This window comes from Melozone crissalis, unplaced genomic scaffold (assembly GCF_028551555.1).
Source record: "Melozone crissalis strain CALT ecotype California unplaced genomic scaffold, PUWL_Pcris_2 ptg000006l_1, whole genome shotgun sequence".
NCBI lineage: Eukaryota > Metazoa > Chordata > Aves > Passeriformes > Passerellidae > Melozone > Melozone crissalis.
The window spans coordinates 39,650,884-39,667,959 of record NW_026535784.1 but is presented as its reverse complement, the minus strand read 5'-3'; the positions used below and the strand labels follow the sequence as shown (position 1 = coordinate 39,667,959).

The window sequence follows — 17,076 nt, the reverse complement described above, 5'->3', positions numbered from 1 at the left end:
ATTTGAGCCTGCTAAAATCTGATGAGCACTCTTACTCAGAATTGGAAATAGCATTAAGTTAATCACATGCATTGTGGAGAGAGCTTTCTGTTCTGGCTTCATGTGAAAAAGATCTGGGGTCTGAGTGTAAACACTGCTCGTGCAGTATCTCAACAAACTAATACCTACTTTTTGTGCTTACCATAACTTAGGGTATCCACTCTTTCTGCTCTGCCCTTCTGCCCCATCTCAGTTCCAACTGACTTTACAGTAACCATGAGTAACAGGGGTGATGGGAGAGGGATTTTGGCCCTCTTGGTCTGCTGCTGCTTAGTGGAGTTAGTACAGGATTTTACTCCTCTGAAGCAAAAATTAAAGTGAGGGCTAATTGCTCATTATGGAGTGCCATAATGTTCTAGTTGGCTTTTAACCAGGTTCAGAGTGAGGCTTTTCCTCTGGTAGTTCATTTATTTTCCTTATCTCCACAATGATAGGCAAGGAGAGACACACAGCCAGCTCAGGACAGGACACTAGATCATCTCACCTAGGCTCTTTCCCATGAAAGATTCCTACAGCTGGATTAGTAGTTAATACTTCTGTATTGAGAAACTGTTTCTCTTTTTGCGACCAAGGGTAGAGGTTGTTGCACTGCGAGTTTGAAGCACTATTTGGGGTGGAATAATAGAGTTCATACAAACTTACTCCACACCCTTATGTACCTTTGAAAGTATTGGTTGTGTGCAGTAGCTATGCATTAATTCCAGTAATGACAGACACTTTACTTTTTTTTTTTTTTGAAGGTTAACTTTAGTTTATGAAATTCTTAGCAGAGATTTAGAATTATGAGGACTTAAAGTGAATTGCCTCAGAACTAACCAGTGAAATATTTAATGCATTTGCAGAACTTGGTAGATCTGGCAGGCAGTGAAAGAGCTAGTCAAACAGGATCTGAAGGTGAGTATTAAATGAGGCTCCACTGACAACAAAGTCTGTTAATTAACCCCTGTGAGAAACTATGATAGGAAATTATTTGATCCATGTGCTATTATGTTATTTACGGTTTATAAATAAGGCCTTTTCCCCTTGGTAGGACAGGATCTACTCAGGAAAATACTGTAAATGCTGTAAAGTGCAAACAGTTAAACAGTAATATGCCTTTTCTAGAATTGCAGGCCCAGCAACAGTCCTGCACTGAGCTAATACAATGGGGATGACTGAGTGAAGATGCACCTGTAATAACAAAATCACAATAAGCTTTTTAGGGACCTGTGTGTCAAGGTGAAGAGGGAATAGATGGCTCACTCTTTAGTTGAGAGGAAGCTCCTCTGTTAACAGTGACAGCATGAAGCTGCACAAAAATGCCTTCATCAGAAAAAAGTGATCTGAGAGGGACACAAGTAGTAGTCTCTCTCACAGAGTGACTAACCTAAAACTTGTATCTAAGTCAGGTATGTTGTATGTGTAAATGTGGGCATTTGCAAAATTTAAACAGGAAGCAAAATTGTAGTTCTTATGGCCTCAGATGCTTACTCTGTAAAAGTTCCAAATGTTTATTTTTGGTTACTGTTTTATTTCAAAATTTGGCTATCGTATTTATTTTGGCTATCATAAAGGATTGGGTACTGCCTGCTACTGGGTCAATAGTGCATTGTGGCACTTAAGGTTTAACTCTTGGACAACCAATCCCTCTGAGCATAACATAGAACAAAAGCTTGACAGGTTGCAAATGTATCTTAGTATTGTTATAAATTTAAAATAGTCCTAATAAAATGTGTGGTACCTAGGTGTTCGACTGAAGGAAGGCTGCAATATAAATCGGAGCTTGTTCATTCTGGGTCAAGTTATCAAAAAACTTTGTGATGACCCCTCTGGGTAAGCAACTGTTTGTACACCTATTATAAGATAAGGTGCTGCTAAACTAAGCACCTTAAAGTAAATTAAAATCCTTTCTTTATAACCTTATGTAGATAACTGTTTCACATAACCTATTACCTCTAGAAAATGTATTTATCATGTTTATGCAGAAATCTGACCTGTTTTGTTGTTGTTGCCTCTTTTTTATTAGCTTCATAAATTACAGAGACAGCAAGCTGACTCGAATTCTGCAGAACTCCCTTGGAGGAAATGCTAAAACAGTTATTATTTGTACAATTACTCCTGTTTCTTTTGATGAGACACTCAGCACTCTTCAGGTAAAGCTTCTCACCTCTTCTCCAGCACTAGTAATTGTAGACAGGTTTAAGGAGTGGAAATGTAATATGCTGGATCTTTAATGACTTGGTTCTTCAGAAGGGCTTCTGTAAACTCAGAATTTGAAATACTTTTTTGTACACAGCATCTTTTCCCAATCATCTTGTGCTAGGTTGTCTACCTAGAGCTTTTTGAAAGTTGGAACTTCCAAAACTCAAAGCTCCTTCTCTCACTTTGCAGGCAGGAGATAACTACTTTTATCTCATTTGCCTTTTCCAAACCTAGTTAGAGAAGTCTTTGCTAGCACAAGATGTTAGGCACTACAGGAATTGAACTGTTAATAAACAGTATACATTCTGTAGGTAGGATTGTCCCCCTTTTTGATGATCTTTTGAGATTTTTATTAAATAAAATAACTTGGGATACTCTTACTTGTTATGCCTCACGTTTTAGATATTAATATCAAGAAGGGAAAACTTCACCTTTTCAAAGCTTAGAAGACATTAAAAATAAGCTAATTCAAATATTTGTGTCCTATTATATGTTGCTCTTTATCTAATAAACTCTCCTTTTAATTCTGTTGGGAAATATGGGACAAAATAAGTCTTTAGATATTTGTTCTTCAGCTATTATCCATGAAAGACTGTTCTTCCAGTTTGCCAATACAGCCAAAGGAATGAAGAATACACCAAAAGTCAATGAAGTTCTTGATGATGATGCCCTCCTGAAAAGATACCGCAAAGAAATTCTGGACTTGAAAAAGCAGCTGGAGGAAGTATGTAATAAACTTAAATAAATCAATCCTTAGTATTGATAGCTATTTGGAGACTAGCTGTTTTAAACCAAAACCAGTTAAATTTGGAGGAGTAGGTGAACTCTTTGAAGTGGTATTTGCCATTTTTATTAAGAGAATAAAAATTGAATAGGTGATGAATAGTCTAGAACAACTAATGATAGTCAACATCTGTGTGCAGGCTAAGGCTGAATGAGATCAACTGACAGAATTGTTAACTGGTCACACCTAATTAGTTGGTTAACATAATTAAGAAATAGAAATTTGTGATGCCTTATAGCACACTTTAACTGATCAATAGAAATAACAAATCATATAATTAATGATCAAAACAAATCATATAACTAATTAATCTAAGAAGTGATTGAATGTCTAAGATCCTAGTTTCATATTATTTCCTTCCTTACTGATGTCTAACTTCAGTTTGAGTTGCAGGAAGTTGCAACTGCATGAATATCACTGGCAAAATTTAGGTCATGTATAGGTGGAAGTTGCATTTAGAAAATGAACAATAGCAACATCTCACCAAACAATGTAGTCTTTGATGTTTTTCCTTCTCTAAAAATCTATGGAGCTGCGAAAGAATCTTGCAAGTCTTGTTAGACCACAGATAATAAAACAAAGCACAGGAAAACGACAGTGCTGACTGTACTGTTCTAGTGCATTAAATCAAAGAATCCATGTTTTTTGTTGTAAACTATAAATATCATTAGAAAAAATTTTTAGAACAATTATTTCTTATTTTTAATGATAATGCATTTGCAACATGAACTTGGGAGTATGTTTTGTATCTTCTGTGATAGCAGGTAGCAGTTATTCTTGGGAGAATGCTCTTTTTATACCTAGAAAAATCTGAGGCTGTGTTGTTTCTGGGAGTTTTGACCACTTTTAAATACTAAGTCTACAGTCAAAATGTAGACTTAAACTACAGACTAAACTGTCGTTTTCATTCTTAAGGATTAAATACTTCTCTTCCAGACTTAAAGGAGTATATGTGTGTAGTTGTTTTTAAGTATCAGTAATTGTGTATCTTCTGTAGGAGTGATTTCTGCTCTTAAGATGTCAGTGTGATTACTATTCCCTTTTTGGAAGGTGTCTTCAAAAACTCAGATTCATGCAATGGAAAAGGACCAACTGGCCCAGCTGTTGGAAGAAAAAAATTCTCTTCAAAAAGTACAGGAGGACAGAATACGAAACTTAACTGAGATGCTGGTGACTTCTGCTTCCTTTGCCTCAAACGAGAAAGTTAAAGTAAGCACCTGTTCAGATCTTAACCTGATAACTCTGAAATACTTCGCAAAAAGTGACATTACATACATAGGTTTATACTGACAATGAAGAGTAAGTGTATGATGGGTGATTTTCACTCTTTTTTCATATTTTTAAAGGGCTAGTTTTTAAATTCTGTCAATTCCATGTTGCCTTGTGGTGAATAGACTGCAGGGACTTTTTTTGCTTTCCAACTAATTTTGAGGAAATGGCAAAATGCTGTCTAGTTAACTGGTGATACAGGTACTGATACAGAGCTAGCCTGAGGCAACAGTTACTCTCTGCCTAGTGGTTTGGTTTTATCCTTTTTTCTGTAAATATTTTTTTAAAGGCCAAGAGAAGAAGAAGAGTTACTTGGGCTCCTGGTAAAATAAACCAGGCAAACGTGAGCTTTTTTGAAGACTTTGAAAATGCAATGCCAACTGAAACAAAGAAAATGAAGTTGTCTCTGCCAGCAGTACCAGATGTGGAGGATTGTAAGTAACTACATGGTCTTTGAGGTCCTATCCAACTCAGACCATTTTATTTCATTTTCTGTAGAATTCCCAATAAATAGCTTTGCAAGCCCTGCATTACATTTCCCAAAGGGAATAAGTTGATCCTTTGATAGCACAAATTAAAAAACAAAGTAACCAGACTCCAAGGGTTGATGTACACTTTTCAATGAAAAGTGCTTCTACTACCCCAACTTCACTTGATATTGAGCATTTAATTCTTTAAACCAAAGGGGAGAGCTGTGAGGTAAATGGCAGGGTCTATGAACACTTGCCATGCAGCCTTCCCACACCCCCTAGTATTTTGGGAAAGTGTTCTTTAACAGACTATCCATTTCAACCCATGTTCTCTTCCCAAAAATGGAGAGGTGTGTGTAAAATCCCCCAATCCTAAACAAGAATAGGAAGTCATTACTCAAAAGTCAGGTTGAGACAGAGAAATTCAAGGATTCATAAGGAGTGAACTGAAAATTGGAAAAGAAATTTTCTAAGAAGATTGAACTGAAGACAAGAGTACAATTTAGCAGTATTGTTGCTGAATTACATCTTACATCCTTATTACCTCTCCTGTCAAACATGTATTTGCTTGTAAGTGGATTGTTCTGGGCTTTTTTTTTCTGTATGAGGGTGGGGTGCTTTTTTTCCTTATATCTTGCAGGGTATTGTTGAGTGGTTCTTTCCTTGTCACTCAAACTTCTCCTAGTCTGTACTTAAGCACATATTCTGGATTTGATTTAGACTTCGTGATGAGATGGTCAACATAAGCGTAGGGATTGGACTTCAGTGGTGTTCCCTTTCAAAACAGAAAATCATGAGAGTCAGAAGTCTTACCTTACTCAGTGTGCTGTGGTTTTGCCATTGAATGATTGTTTCCAATGTGGTAAAATTATTTTAGGAGAAAATTTTTGATGCTTAGTTTAAAATCTACTGGTACTTTTGTAATACATCTTTCTTTTCAGCTACCTTAGAGAATTCTGGGTATGACAGCCATTGCCTGATGGTTCCTGATCAAATTTCAGAAGAAGATTGGATTGCTGGTCCTAACATGAATTGGGTAACATCATAATCTGTTTTGACTTTTGGATACTTCACTTATGCCTAATATGCTTCTCAGTAATATCAGCCTTACTCTTCTGTAGAACAGCAGTGTTCTGTGTCTGCAGAATTATTGAAACTGGCTAGAAAGTCTCTTGGAATCTCTGTGAAGCTGTGGTATGGTTCTGTGCTTCTCTGGGTTTGTGGCAAATGATCCAGTCAACGTTGGTCTTCAAACAGAATTAGCTATGTGCAAAGACAAGCAACAAGGAATATAATAGTCCACTTGCTTGATCTTGTAGATCTGCTAACTGAGGGTGTTTCTTTTTCTAGACCCAGAAAGACTTTGAAGAATCTGTGCAACTCTGTGAAGCATTAGCACTAGAAAAGGTAGGTCTGTTCTGAATTTTCTAGAAATAAGGCTGGTATTGCAGAAACAGCTTCTAAAGTTTCTTGTGCCACTTCTTCAGGATATTGCTGTAAATGAGGTCAACGTCCTGCAAGCTAACTTTGATAATCTAGTGCTGGAAAATGAGCAGTTGAAGTCAGAAATAAATGAACTAAAAGAGAGACTGAAGGAAAAAGCAGAAATAGATGAATTTGAAGCACTGGAAAAGCAAACACAAAAAGATCATGAGGTAAGGTGCATTGAAATAGAGACAGATGAATCCTCTATGCCCAAATCCTATCTGGAGTTTATTCAATGTACATGGCCTTGCATGCTGATTCACAAACAGATGGCGTTATAAGCTACATTCAGCAACAGAGTGAATGAATGAACCCAGGATTTAAACTGGATTTACCTGGAGTGTAGAATTCAGACAAATTTTTGGAGACTTACATACTGAAGCCTGGTTAAACATGAATTTATGTGTATATGTATATGTTATTTTTATACATCTGTGATCTGAATTTCACTCTAAACTTCTGTGTGGCAGTTATTTTGCTGCTTAAATACATTTTAGAACTGTTTTGAAGTTCAGGTATGGTTGCTGAACCGTATTTCCTGTATTTCTTGTGTGAAACATCTTGTCTTAAATTCCAAGATATTTCATTTTGGTAATCCATGAACTACATGAGCATTAACTTTGAACATATTATTTAGCTTAGTCATGAAATTATTTTAAAACAATAGTAAGAATTAGCAATAGTAAAAGCAAACATTGTATTTTGTGCCAGGAAGACAAAAAAATGTGATGTTATCTACTAGATAACTTAGAATATAGGAAATGCTGACTTTCAGTTCTCTTCACTTTTTGTGTGGTTACTAGAGATGTTCCTTGTTTATCCAAATGTTTATGCTCTGATACTTATAGCCTAAGATACTTATTACTTGTATTAGGTTCTACCTGCCTAAAGGCTGGACTGTGAAATAAGTTATGGCAAAAAGAACCCCAGACAAAACCAGTAACTTGAGGTCTTGAGACGTGGATGTATTGTTCCATTTCTTTCCTGGTACCTTTCTGGACATTACTTGTGCACATTAGTCTGTGTAATATCTTCTGATCATGACACTAATGCTGAAGTTTGTTACATCCTTTTGCATTTTTATTTCAGGCTACAATTTTAAAATGTCACTGCTTATTTGCATTGTGTTCCCTACAGTGATTTACAGATCTTAAAGAAATTGGCTCTATAAAATATTACCATTTAGCTTGTATTTAAGATTCTATTTAGAAGACCCTTTCTATGTGCTATCTTCCTTAGCTAATGTTTAACAAATCCTAAGTTAGTTTTCCCTGCAAAGTTTTTGGGTATGTAATAGACACCGAAACCCAAAGTTTTTGGGTGTCTAAAGTAGCTTCCATTGCAAGAACTGATTTTTAAATTATTTGTTTGCAGATATCTGATGACAGTCCATAAAATGTAAACATTTATTGATACCCATGTAGTAGATTACTTGTAGCAATATGGATAGGTCACATACATTACCAAATACATTAGATTAAATATATCAGTTTATACAGGTAAACAGCATAGGAATGCTCACAGGAGGGTGCTTGTTTTAAAGCTTTTCACTAATATTAAATTTGCAGATTGAATTTTCTTACCTTTGCTTGTGACTATACATAAGTACTTGTAGATGAGTGCTTATTGTAAAACTTTCCTAACAAAGACCAATAGAAAGAAATGGAAAAAGCTCCTAACTGAACTTCTATATGTGGCTTCTTTCAGAGAATGCCACTGAATGTGTTCATGGCTTGTTTAATTCCATTTTGGCATCTTCTCACTTCTGTCAGTGAATAGATTAAATCATAAATATGTGCACTGTGTCATAAAAAGCTGCTTAGCATGACTGGAATTTGACGTGTTGTATCTGTACAATTTCTGCATTAATTGCTTTGATCACATTGCTCTTGCTTGTCAAACTATTGCAGATTAAATTGTACTTGAATCCTTTCTAATTACTGGGGAGCTAAAACACAGAGCTTTGCATCTCACATATCCACTTTGAAAGAATATATAGCGTCTTGCTTTGTAGCTGTTTAAGTAGATGTGTGAGTATACACTAATAAAAAAGAAAACACAAGATAGACTGGCTTGTTTTCATGGTGTTGGCAGCTAAAGCTACTGGTGTGGGTGCTTTTAACATCCTCTGCAATTTCGCTTTAATTTGCTCCACAGATTCAACTAATGCATGAAATTACCAACTTAAAGAATCTAATTTCAAATGCTGAAGTGTACAATGAGGAACTTGAGGTGAGCCTCTCCATGAATTTACAGATAGTAAGACTTGTGTGAAATGTGCTTGGGTTGTTTAGCTTGAAATACCATATCTGCTGAGGCCAAGCTAGACATCATTGTGCTCGGGTTAATCTTACCAGCTATGGTGGGGGGATATGGCTAAGAACCATGAATGCTTTCTATGTAGGTTTTCATAAATTTGGATCTGAAAATCCAAACTGAGCACTCCAATCTTCTTTCCTCCTTTCTTCCCCTCCAACTTTTAGGCAGAAATAAATTCCAAACTGGAACAGCTGAAGGAGAAAGAGAACAAAATAAAAATATTACAGAATCGTGTGGAAGAACTACAAAAAGCAGAAGTGGAAAAAAAGGAGACATCTTTTGCACTGGTAAACTTGATTTTTCTGCTGGGTTGAGAGACTACTTTGTTCTTCTGAGTTGGATTAAATTTAGGTATAGCCTTGGTATGATGAACATCTGCTTCACTACAGGTCTTGGGAAATTTTGTTTTACGAAGTTGAAAATGTAATTACTACATATCATACAGCAGTAGTCTGGAGGAGTCAAGCTATGAGAAATGCTGCTGTTTATCCTGTCTCTCAAGCAACCTGCTACTCTTCCTCTTAAAGTAAACTTACTGAGTTTTCTGAGCCTGCACTTGCATCTTAACCACATTAAAATGAGCACATTAAGTTTATTATGGCTCTATCATGTTTTGCTTCTTTGAGTGTTGTCTTTTTCAGGGAGATTGTGATAAACTAACTGAAAAAATTCAGCAGCTGAATAAATCCCTCTTAGACAGTGAAACCATAGCCTTGGATGCCAAAAAAGAATCTGCTTTTCTCAGAAGTGAAAATTTGGAGTTGAAGGAGAAGATGGCAAGTACATGTTGAACTGCATTTATAACTGCACCAAATGCTGTTAAGGGCCTGTCTGCTTCCAGGCTTGTGAAGGAGGCCATCAGTGTGGTGGAACACTCATCATTAGCTTTCTCCAAATACTCTTAAGTAATACTTTTATTATGCAATTTGTGCAAAGTGGGTCTTCAGGAAAGAGATAAAAAGAAAGTAAAGGCTTTTTCCATAGGAGTGGGTGGTTAGTTTTAAGTTTACCAGGAGGGAGAGAGAGACATCAAAGAAGCAGTCTTTAGTGCATTATTAGGACATAAGACTTCAGACCTAATTTTACCAGAGAACAAAGGAGAATAAGAGATGTGGACTTTGAGCTTTCCAACAGTAAAGACAAAATAGTAGCAGCAGTTATGGCCCTGAACTTGAAGGCATGTTTTCTTAGAGGACTCTGACAGGAATGCAATTAAATTGTGCCTTAGTCTGCCATATTTATCAAGGTCAAAGCTGGTCAGAGTGACAACAGAAAATGTACCAGATGCATTATTTAAATGTCAAGTACATAGACTTGTACTCTGTGTGACTTATCTGTTGTATTGTTTTCCTGAAGAATGAACTCTTAAATGACCATAACCAAATGCAAAAGGATGTCCAGTTATATCAAAGCCAAATAGAAGCAGGAAAAGCCAGTTACCGAAAAATGCAAGCTGACTTGCAGAGAGAGCTGCAATCTTTATTTCAAGAAAACACAAGACTAACTTCACTGATGGAGGGTAAAGTTCCAAAAGGTACTGGTCCAAGTGGTGCCTTTTCCCTGCTCCCTCTCTCCTCCCCTTGCCCTGTAATGGTGGGAGGATAGGCAAGGCATTGGCTCTTGTCTTCTTCAATATATGGAGACTCTGGTTGGTATAAAGCAACCAAAGTATCTGGTATTGCTGGCATGGAGGAACTACTTGAGCACTTCCTTGAACATTCTGGAAAATTGCAGCTTGCAAAATATTTTGCACTGTCAAGTTAATGAAGATTGTTAGAGAGAATCTAAGATTAACTGGATATCAACCTAAGAAGTGCTGACTGATTTTCTGACCAGGAGCTTTGTCTTTTAATTGTTGGCAACAGTAAAATGTACTTTTCTGGAATTAAAACAATATAACATCCAGAATGAAATATAAATATTCTGCTTAAATTAAAATATGCTCTTTTCTCTTGCGCTTGCTTATTAGTTTAAACTTCGTTTTCTAGATTTGCTTTCTCATGTGGAGCTGGAAAAAAAGGCAGCTGACTTAAAAGGAGAACTAGAAAATGCTTTGAAAGAGAATGCACTTCTACAGAAACAAGTAAATGAGCTATCAGAATTTCAATCGCTACCAAATACAGTTGAGATACAAAAGAAAGAGGTAAAAAAAAAAATCTAACTTTTTTTCCTGGTTTTGTATTGTTCTTCACTGGTAATGTACTAATGGAGGCCTATTGGATATGAAGCTTTAAAGCCAAAAGTTGTCATGAGTCAATCTGAGATTTTACAGTTAAGTTTGTTAAATTGTTGCTTCTCAGATATTTAATATTTGTACTGAGGAATAAGTTTGTTTAGTTTAATATGTTTAGTCACTGACTACTATAATTATGCATTATTTTCTAGTCCAACCTTGCATGTCTATTTGCTGTGGTCACCACTGACAACTGAATATAGAAATATAATGGTGTTTGATCCTGGGCACTATTTTAGGACTGATTTTTTTTTTTTTTTTTTGTGTAACTGGACAAAGAGAAAATGTCAAGATCTCATAGCAGAAATTCTGCTTGAGAAGTTAGAGATGTACCTTGCAAATTCTGGAAAACTTATTAGGAAACTTTTATTTCCTAGCAGGTAAGGGATTAGTAGACTAAGTATGATGTAAAGGTTTTAAAGGGTTGGTGTGCAAACACTTTCTAGCTTTCTTTGGTCTAAGAACCACTTGCACATGAAATTACTCAGGGCAAGTAATCTACAAAGTTATTAATGCTTTGTCTACTTCCACTAATCAACAAAATGTAATTAAATGTTAACAACTTTCTCTATATTGATGCCTTAAGGTTTTAGCATTTATATTGTTCAGATTCTGTACTGCATTAGTGTATAACTCTGAACTCTATATCAAACACTAGTTAGCTGTCTTCACATTTTGGTCAGACTGAACAATCCTTCTGGGCTTGGGAAACAAGGTCACACCACTTACCTCAGGCCCTGGAAAATATAAACAAAAGTCAATCATGGAGGGGAGGCAAAAGCAAACCAGGGGAATGTGTCTTTTACCTGAAGCTATAGTTGGACAATTAACTTCTGTTATGCAAACAGATCAAACTTCTGTCTGAGAAATCTTGTGACTGTTGTTCATCTTGGGTGTAGCCTCTGCCAGGCTTTTGCACTGCCCAAGGTGAATCCTTCAAAGCCCTTTAATAAATACCTACTTTATTCTCTAACTCTGTCTTGCCTCTGTTCTAAGTAGCCAGTCCAAGGCATCAGTATCATCAAGAAAGTATTGATAAACGTAAAAATTCAGTTTAGGAGTCCAGTCTTAGCTCAAACATAGGAAATAGGAAGTATTGAAGAACATCTAAAGAGTTAGAAGAGAGATTTCAGGACTTAGGAATCCTTCTCTTTTAAAGATTCTTTGCTAGACAGTTCCTCCCAACAGAGCAAAACCCAATGCATTGTGTATGTTTGCCTGCACTTTATTTCCTACATCTTCATATGTACCTGGTTTTTATTATTTAGTTCTGACAAATACTGATTTAGAAACCGCTATATATTAATATTGATTTCTGTTGGCAGATTGTTGAAAAATGTGAGGAGTTACGCTTATTAAAATTGGAAAATGAAAAGCTGCTTTCTGAAGTAGCTGATAATGAAACGAGACTTAAACATATGTCTGAAGAAATTGAAAAATCAAAAGACAATCTCACAGATGTACAATTGAAATATACAAAGTGTGACGAGGAATATGTAGCACTTAAACAGCTCCATGGAGAAATAGAACAAAAATACATTGCTGCATCAGAAACTAATGAACAAATGAAGCTCCAAATAGAATGCCTATCTAAAGAAGCACAAGAGTCTAAAACAATTTTGGATGAAGTGAAATTGGAGGTCAGTGTCAGCTTGCTCCTTTTTACATATGAGACTTGAGGAATTAATTTATAGTGCTAAAAAAACCTGTATAAAACTTTTTTGGAGAAATACTCTGAAAGGTATAAATGACATGATCACTGGCTTCCTCTGGCATGAGTGGGTGCTACTTACTCTGTGCCAAGACTATTGAAGGCTTAGTCAGCTCGATGGACTCTTTTTGTAGGAAAAGAAATGTAATTGCTCTAGATTCTTCCGTAATTGACCTTTTAATTCTTCTTTTTCCATTCTTAAGTAATACCTTTATTATGTAAGTTTTTTTCTATCAGTGCTGCTCTCACCTACTCTATATAAAGGCATAGAAACAAAGTTTCCTCATTGGGAACTGGTGACCTTTTAGAACATGAATTCTTTCAAACCAGAGGGAACAGCACAGAAATTGACCATTAGGCCAGAATGGAAAAAATATGAAAAAATTTTAAAGACGGGGAAGTGAAGCATACATATTTTTGACAAAGCTTTGGGCACTGCTCTGGCTGTCATATTCCAACTATGGTTTTGATAATTCCTAAGCTATGCTACAGTTTGATGTGTATGTTTTAGTAAGACTTTTGCTACTAAGGAGCCATCACAGGAAAGTTTCATAAACAAATGCTTATTAATAGTGGGCAAGAGTGTAAGTAGTGACTTACAGAGAAATCATGACCTTGCTAGCTAGCATCTTTCTTCCTTTCTAAGTTCATAAAAGCTCGTTATATGTACTGTGAGAACATGTACATATAATGGAGTTCTGCATCATAATGCAAGTGTCTGTCCTTTTCCTTTGCACACTAAAGCTCTCTAGCAAAATGAAAGAACTGGAAGAGAAAGAAGCAGAGCAAAAACAACTTCTTGAGCTAAGAGAAAATCTTGTTCGGACTCAGGAGAAGTTAAACGAACTGGAACAATTAAAAGAGAAGGAAAGGATTAGTGAAGTGAGACTGGAGGCCAAAGACTTGGAGATCCAGGCAGTCTTGCAGCAGCTTACAGAATGTCAGGAAGAAATAAAAACTCTAACCCAGGAAAGAGATGACCTGAAGCAAAAAGAGGAGTTTCTCCAAGCGGAAACAGAGCAACTCAGAGAGGATATAAAGGACACTGTTTCAATGGTAGGAGAAGGACTTTTAAATTATATTAATATTTAGGAGAATATAGGAGTGGGAGTTTCTGTGGTTGTTTTTAATCAAGGAATGCTTACTAATATTACAAAATACATGTATTTTCTTTGTGGATTTTCTCTCTTGTATTCTAAAGAACATCTTGGCACATGAAGATTTGAGAAATACACAGAATTCTCTGAAGGAATCCCAAAAAACTGTCAAGAAGTTGAAACAAACTGTTTCTGAAAAAGAATCTCAGATTCTGAGTGTGGAAGAGGCACTAGGGAAAACCATTAAAGAACTCCAAATACAGGTAAAACTTTATGCAATAATTAAAACAAGGCCAGTTAATCTGCTTCTAGTCTCTTCTGCATCTCTCTTTCTTAAAAACATTCTGGGCTCTTGATAGCGAGTGTGCAGGAAAATCCCAGTCTTGACCAGCTGCTGCTGTTTCTGTAGAGCTTCAAGGGGTAATGTACAGTCAAATTAACTTTTGCTTAACTTGTGTGCCCCATGGTTGTGGATTTGAGTGGTGGCATTGGATAGGAAATGGAAAAGGAGATGAGGGTTACTTAAGTGTAGAAATGAGGCTAATTTATATTTAAAATAGAAATTTCATTATTTATAACAGTCCCAATGAGAACTGTAAGACATGATTGTCAATGGCAACTCAGATCCCAATATATCACAGAAGCCTGTTATAAATACTGTAGGAGAGTGAATGAAACAAAACTTTGGCATTTAATTTTATATTGAATTCATGAAAACGCTGTCTTTGCATTTTTTTAAATAGATCTCAGAAATGACAGAAGAAATTAAAATCATCGCATCAGAGAGAGATCAGCTTGCTGAGGAAAAATCAGAAAGTAATACCTGTAGAGAAAGTGATCAGCTTCAGGTGCAAAAGGAACAAATCATTTTCCTTACACAAGAGAACCGTTCCTTGCAGGAGAAGCTGGACAGTTTACTTTTGAAAACAGAGGAGTGTGGGGAAGGAACTTGGGTAATTATGCTAAAGCTCTAATGGGAAGCTTGCTTATTTAAACTTTTGCTTGAGTGAAAAAATTGCAAAACACACTGCAGAAAAGGGTCGTGGTACTTTACTGCACCTCATTAAACTCCAAGTTTATTATGGTTTACTTGAGATATAGGCCACCCATATTTTTTACATAAATAAATGTGTATATATACATATATCTGGACATCCAGTAGGAGAAGGACTATAAATAGAACATTAACTTGATACAGGATAGTAATGATATGTACTGTTCTGCAAAGGAATGTTCTATAAGTGAGTAGATGAAGCTAAAAACTCATCTGAAAAGGGTGGATTAGCTGTTCTAAAGCAAAGGTGGAACTTTTTCACTGACACTGAAAGGGACATTGCACAGACCACTTGTTGTAATTGTAATTGGATGTGCTGATTATACTTTTCTGTGGGTGCTTTTATAGCAGCGCCTCTGAGTGCTGTACATAATCAACCTGTCAAAGGTGTCAGATACATTTTTCCTAAAAGTACTTCCTGCATGTGTTTCCTTGAATCTCTTATAAAATAGATACCACAGATCCAAGGACGATCTATGGAGCAAGAGTTATTGCTTCTGAGAGAAGAGCTGAGCCAGGCACAACAGAAATTGCATGAAATGGAGGAGGCAAAGGCCAGTGAATATCAAGGGGAACCTGAAAAAATGGAGAGAACAGATGTTATTCCAAAACCACATGACTCCCAGGAAGTCAGCATCCAGACTGAAAGAGATGATGATGAATTTAAAATGCAACTGGAAACTCTCCAGAATGAGAGAGATCAGCTAAGAGAAATGGTACAGGAGACAATTAGCAAGGTAATAAAAGTAGCTCTCTCCCCACAGGAGAACAGCTCTAGTGGATTTCTTCCATTTTTGGAAGGGTGGTTCAGGTGTCAATGTGTTAATGTACTTTTATTGTGTCCAAAGAACTCAGAGATACAGGAGGAGTTGAGATGTACTCGTGAATGTCTTGCACAGCAGCAGGAGAAGATTGTGGAGCTGAAAGGAAGTATTTCAGAGAAAGAAAACCAGCTCTCCAAGGTGCAAGGGGCATTGAAGGAGAAAACTGATGAGCTGCAGCAGAAGGTCAGAAGCAGTTTTGTCAAGAAAATTACAAGTTCTGCTGGGTTTGGTACTCCATGTCTACTGCACACTTCAGTTTCTAGAGCTCCAGTAGATGTAATAAAGAAACCCATTATTTATAACTATGGATGTCTTGGTGCTAAATGAATGAATATTATTTAGTATCAACAATGCACTTTAAACTCTCTCTCTTCTCAGTCTTACATTTTATACATCCCAATAATGTCATTTAGCTATCTCATTCTGAAGATCCTTGGGCAACTTTAGGAGAGCTTAGCACATTCTGTAATTTATTACTCTATTATCAATTGGTTCTCTCCTTTTTGTTTTCATGTCTGAAGCCAGTGTGGATTGTAGGCTTCATTTTTAACTCTCAGTAATGTCTCCTGTCTACTATGGATAGAGCAACCGAGGCGTTTTTATGGATTTACAATGTCTTGCACCACATTTTACTTCTGCCTTCCACTGAGACAGAAGAACTAACATTTGACTGGCTCTTAAGCAAAATTGGGGTGGTTTTTTTTGATTTTTGGCTTACTATATCTGGAAACCACTGGGGGTATTATTTTCCTTAAAACAATCCATTTACAACAACCCATATGTACAGACACTGCTTCTTAATGATGATCCAACAAACTCTTCAATCTAAACTTCATTGCTGGGACAAGAAATCTTAGGAGCATATAATGTTACTGGTTGTACTTTCTCCAAAGCATCAACTTATTTTTGCCCATGCAAGAGGTGATTACAAATACCAATCCTGCTTTGGATTTGTTCTTTGCAGCTCACTGAAGTCACTGAAAACCTGACTCGTGTCTCGGCTGAGTATGGCGACCTCCTGGCAGAAAAGCAGCAAACTGAAAGGGCAATGAGTGAGCAGCTTGAGAGAATCACTTCACTTAACAAGGAGAAGGATGAGCTTCAGCACCTGGTAGAGACTTGTAAGGAAAGGGAAGAACACTTGTTACAGGTTCAGAGGCAGTCAGAGGCTTTGAAGGACAGCCTGACAAACAAGGTGAGGAGTTTTGGTGTTTAGTCACTACTTTGTGTTCTGATGTTTTCTCAATGGTGTGCCAAACTCTTTCTCCACCTAAATTCTATTTAATTGTGATTTCTCAGAGGATCATTTTTGTGCTGGCAAGCAAACATGAACTTGGGTGAATGGTTTTGTCTAAGTTTGGTTTCTACTGATATTTAGCAATAACATACTCCACTTGTCTCAGCCTTGTAACCCATTGGATTGGTCCTTCTTTGGAATGAATGTGAATTTGCCTGAGTGCCTATTCAATACACTAATCAGTAACTGATCACGTATTCCACCTTTTTGAAAGGCACTGTGTAGACAGCATGAACCTAACAATTTTTAATCCTTAGTGCTTTGCATGCTCTTTGAATAACAGGTTTGGTTTGGAAGATGTTCTAGTTTGGTT

The 17,076-nt window shown here is 36.5% G+C and overlaps 1 protein-coding gene across 1 annotated transcript in view; it reads left to right on the top strand.

The window, feature by feature from the left end:
- Positions 1-17,076, top strand: part of CENPE (centromere protein E) — a 37,108-nt gene that overhangs the window by 5,279 nt on the left and 14,753 nt on the right. Inside the window, exons 9-29 of the mRNA XM_054295622.1 lie at positions 882-933; positions 1,764-1,851; positions 2,045-2,171; positions 2,825-2,944; positions 4,055-4,213; positions 4,563-4,707; positions 5,685-5,779; positions 6,094-6,150; positions 6,231-6,398; positions 8,386-8,460; positions 8,712-8,834; positions 9,189-9,323; positions 9,904-10,081; positions 10,536-10,690; positions 12,106-12,420; positions 13,236-13,547; positions 13,693-13,851; positions 14,332-14,541; positions 15,095-15,379; positions 15,491-15,649; positions 16,431-16,661. Of these exons, the coding sequence (XP_054151597.1) occupies positions 882-933; positions 1,764-1,851; positions 2,045-2,171; positions 2,825-2,944; positions 4,055-4,213; positions 4,563-4,707; positions 5,685-5,779; positions 6,094-6,150; positions 6,231-6,398; positions 8,386-8,460; positions 8,712-8,834; positions 9,189-9,323; positions 9,904-10,081; positions 10,536-10,690; positions 12,106-12,420; positions 13,236-13,547; positions 13,693-13,851; positions 14,332-14,541; positions 15,095-15,379; positions 15,491-15,649; positions 16,431-16,661 (3,348 nt within the window). The remainder of the gene's footprint in view (positions 1-881; positions 934-1,763; positions 1,852-2,044; positions 2,172-2,824; positions 2,945-4,054; positions 4,214-4,562; positions 4,708-5,684; positions 5,780-6,093; positions 6,151-6,230; positions 6,399-8,385; positions 8,461-8,711; positions 8,835-9,188; positions 9,324-9,903; positions 10,082-10,535; positions 10,691-12,105; positions 12,421-13,235; positions 13,548-13,692; positions 13,852-14,331; positions 14,542-15,094; positions 15,380-15,490; positions 15,650-16,430; positions 16,662-17,076) is intronic.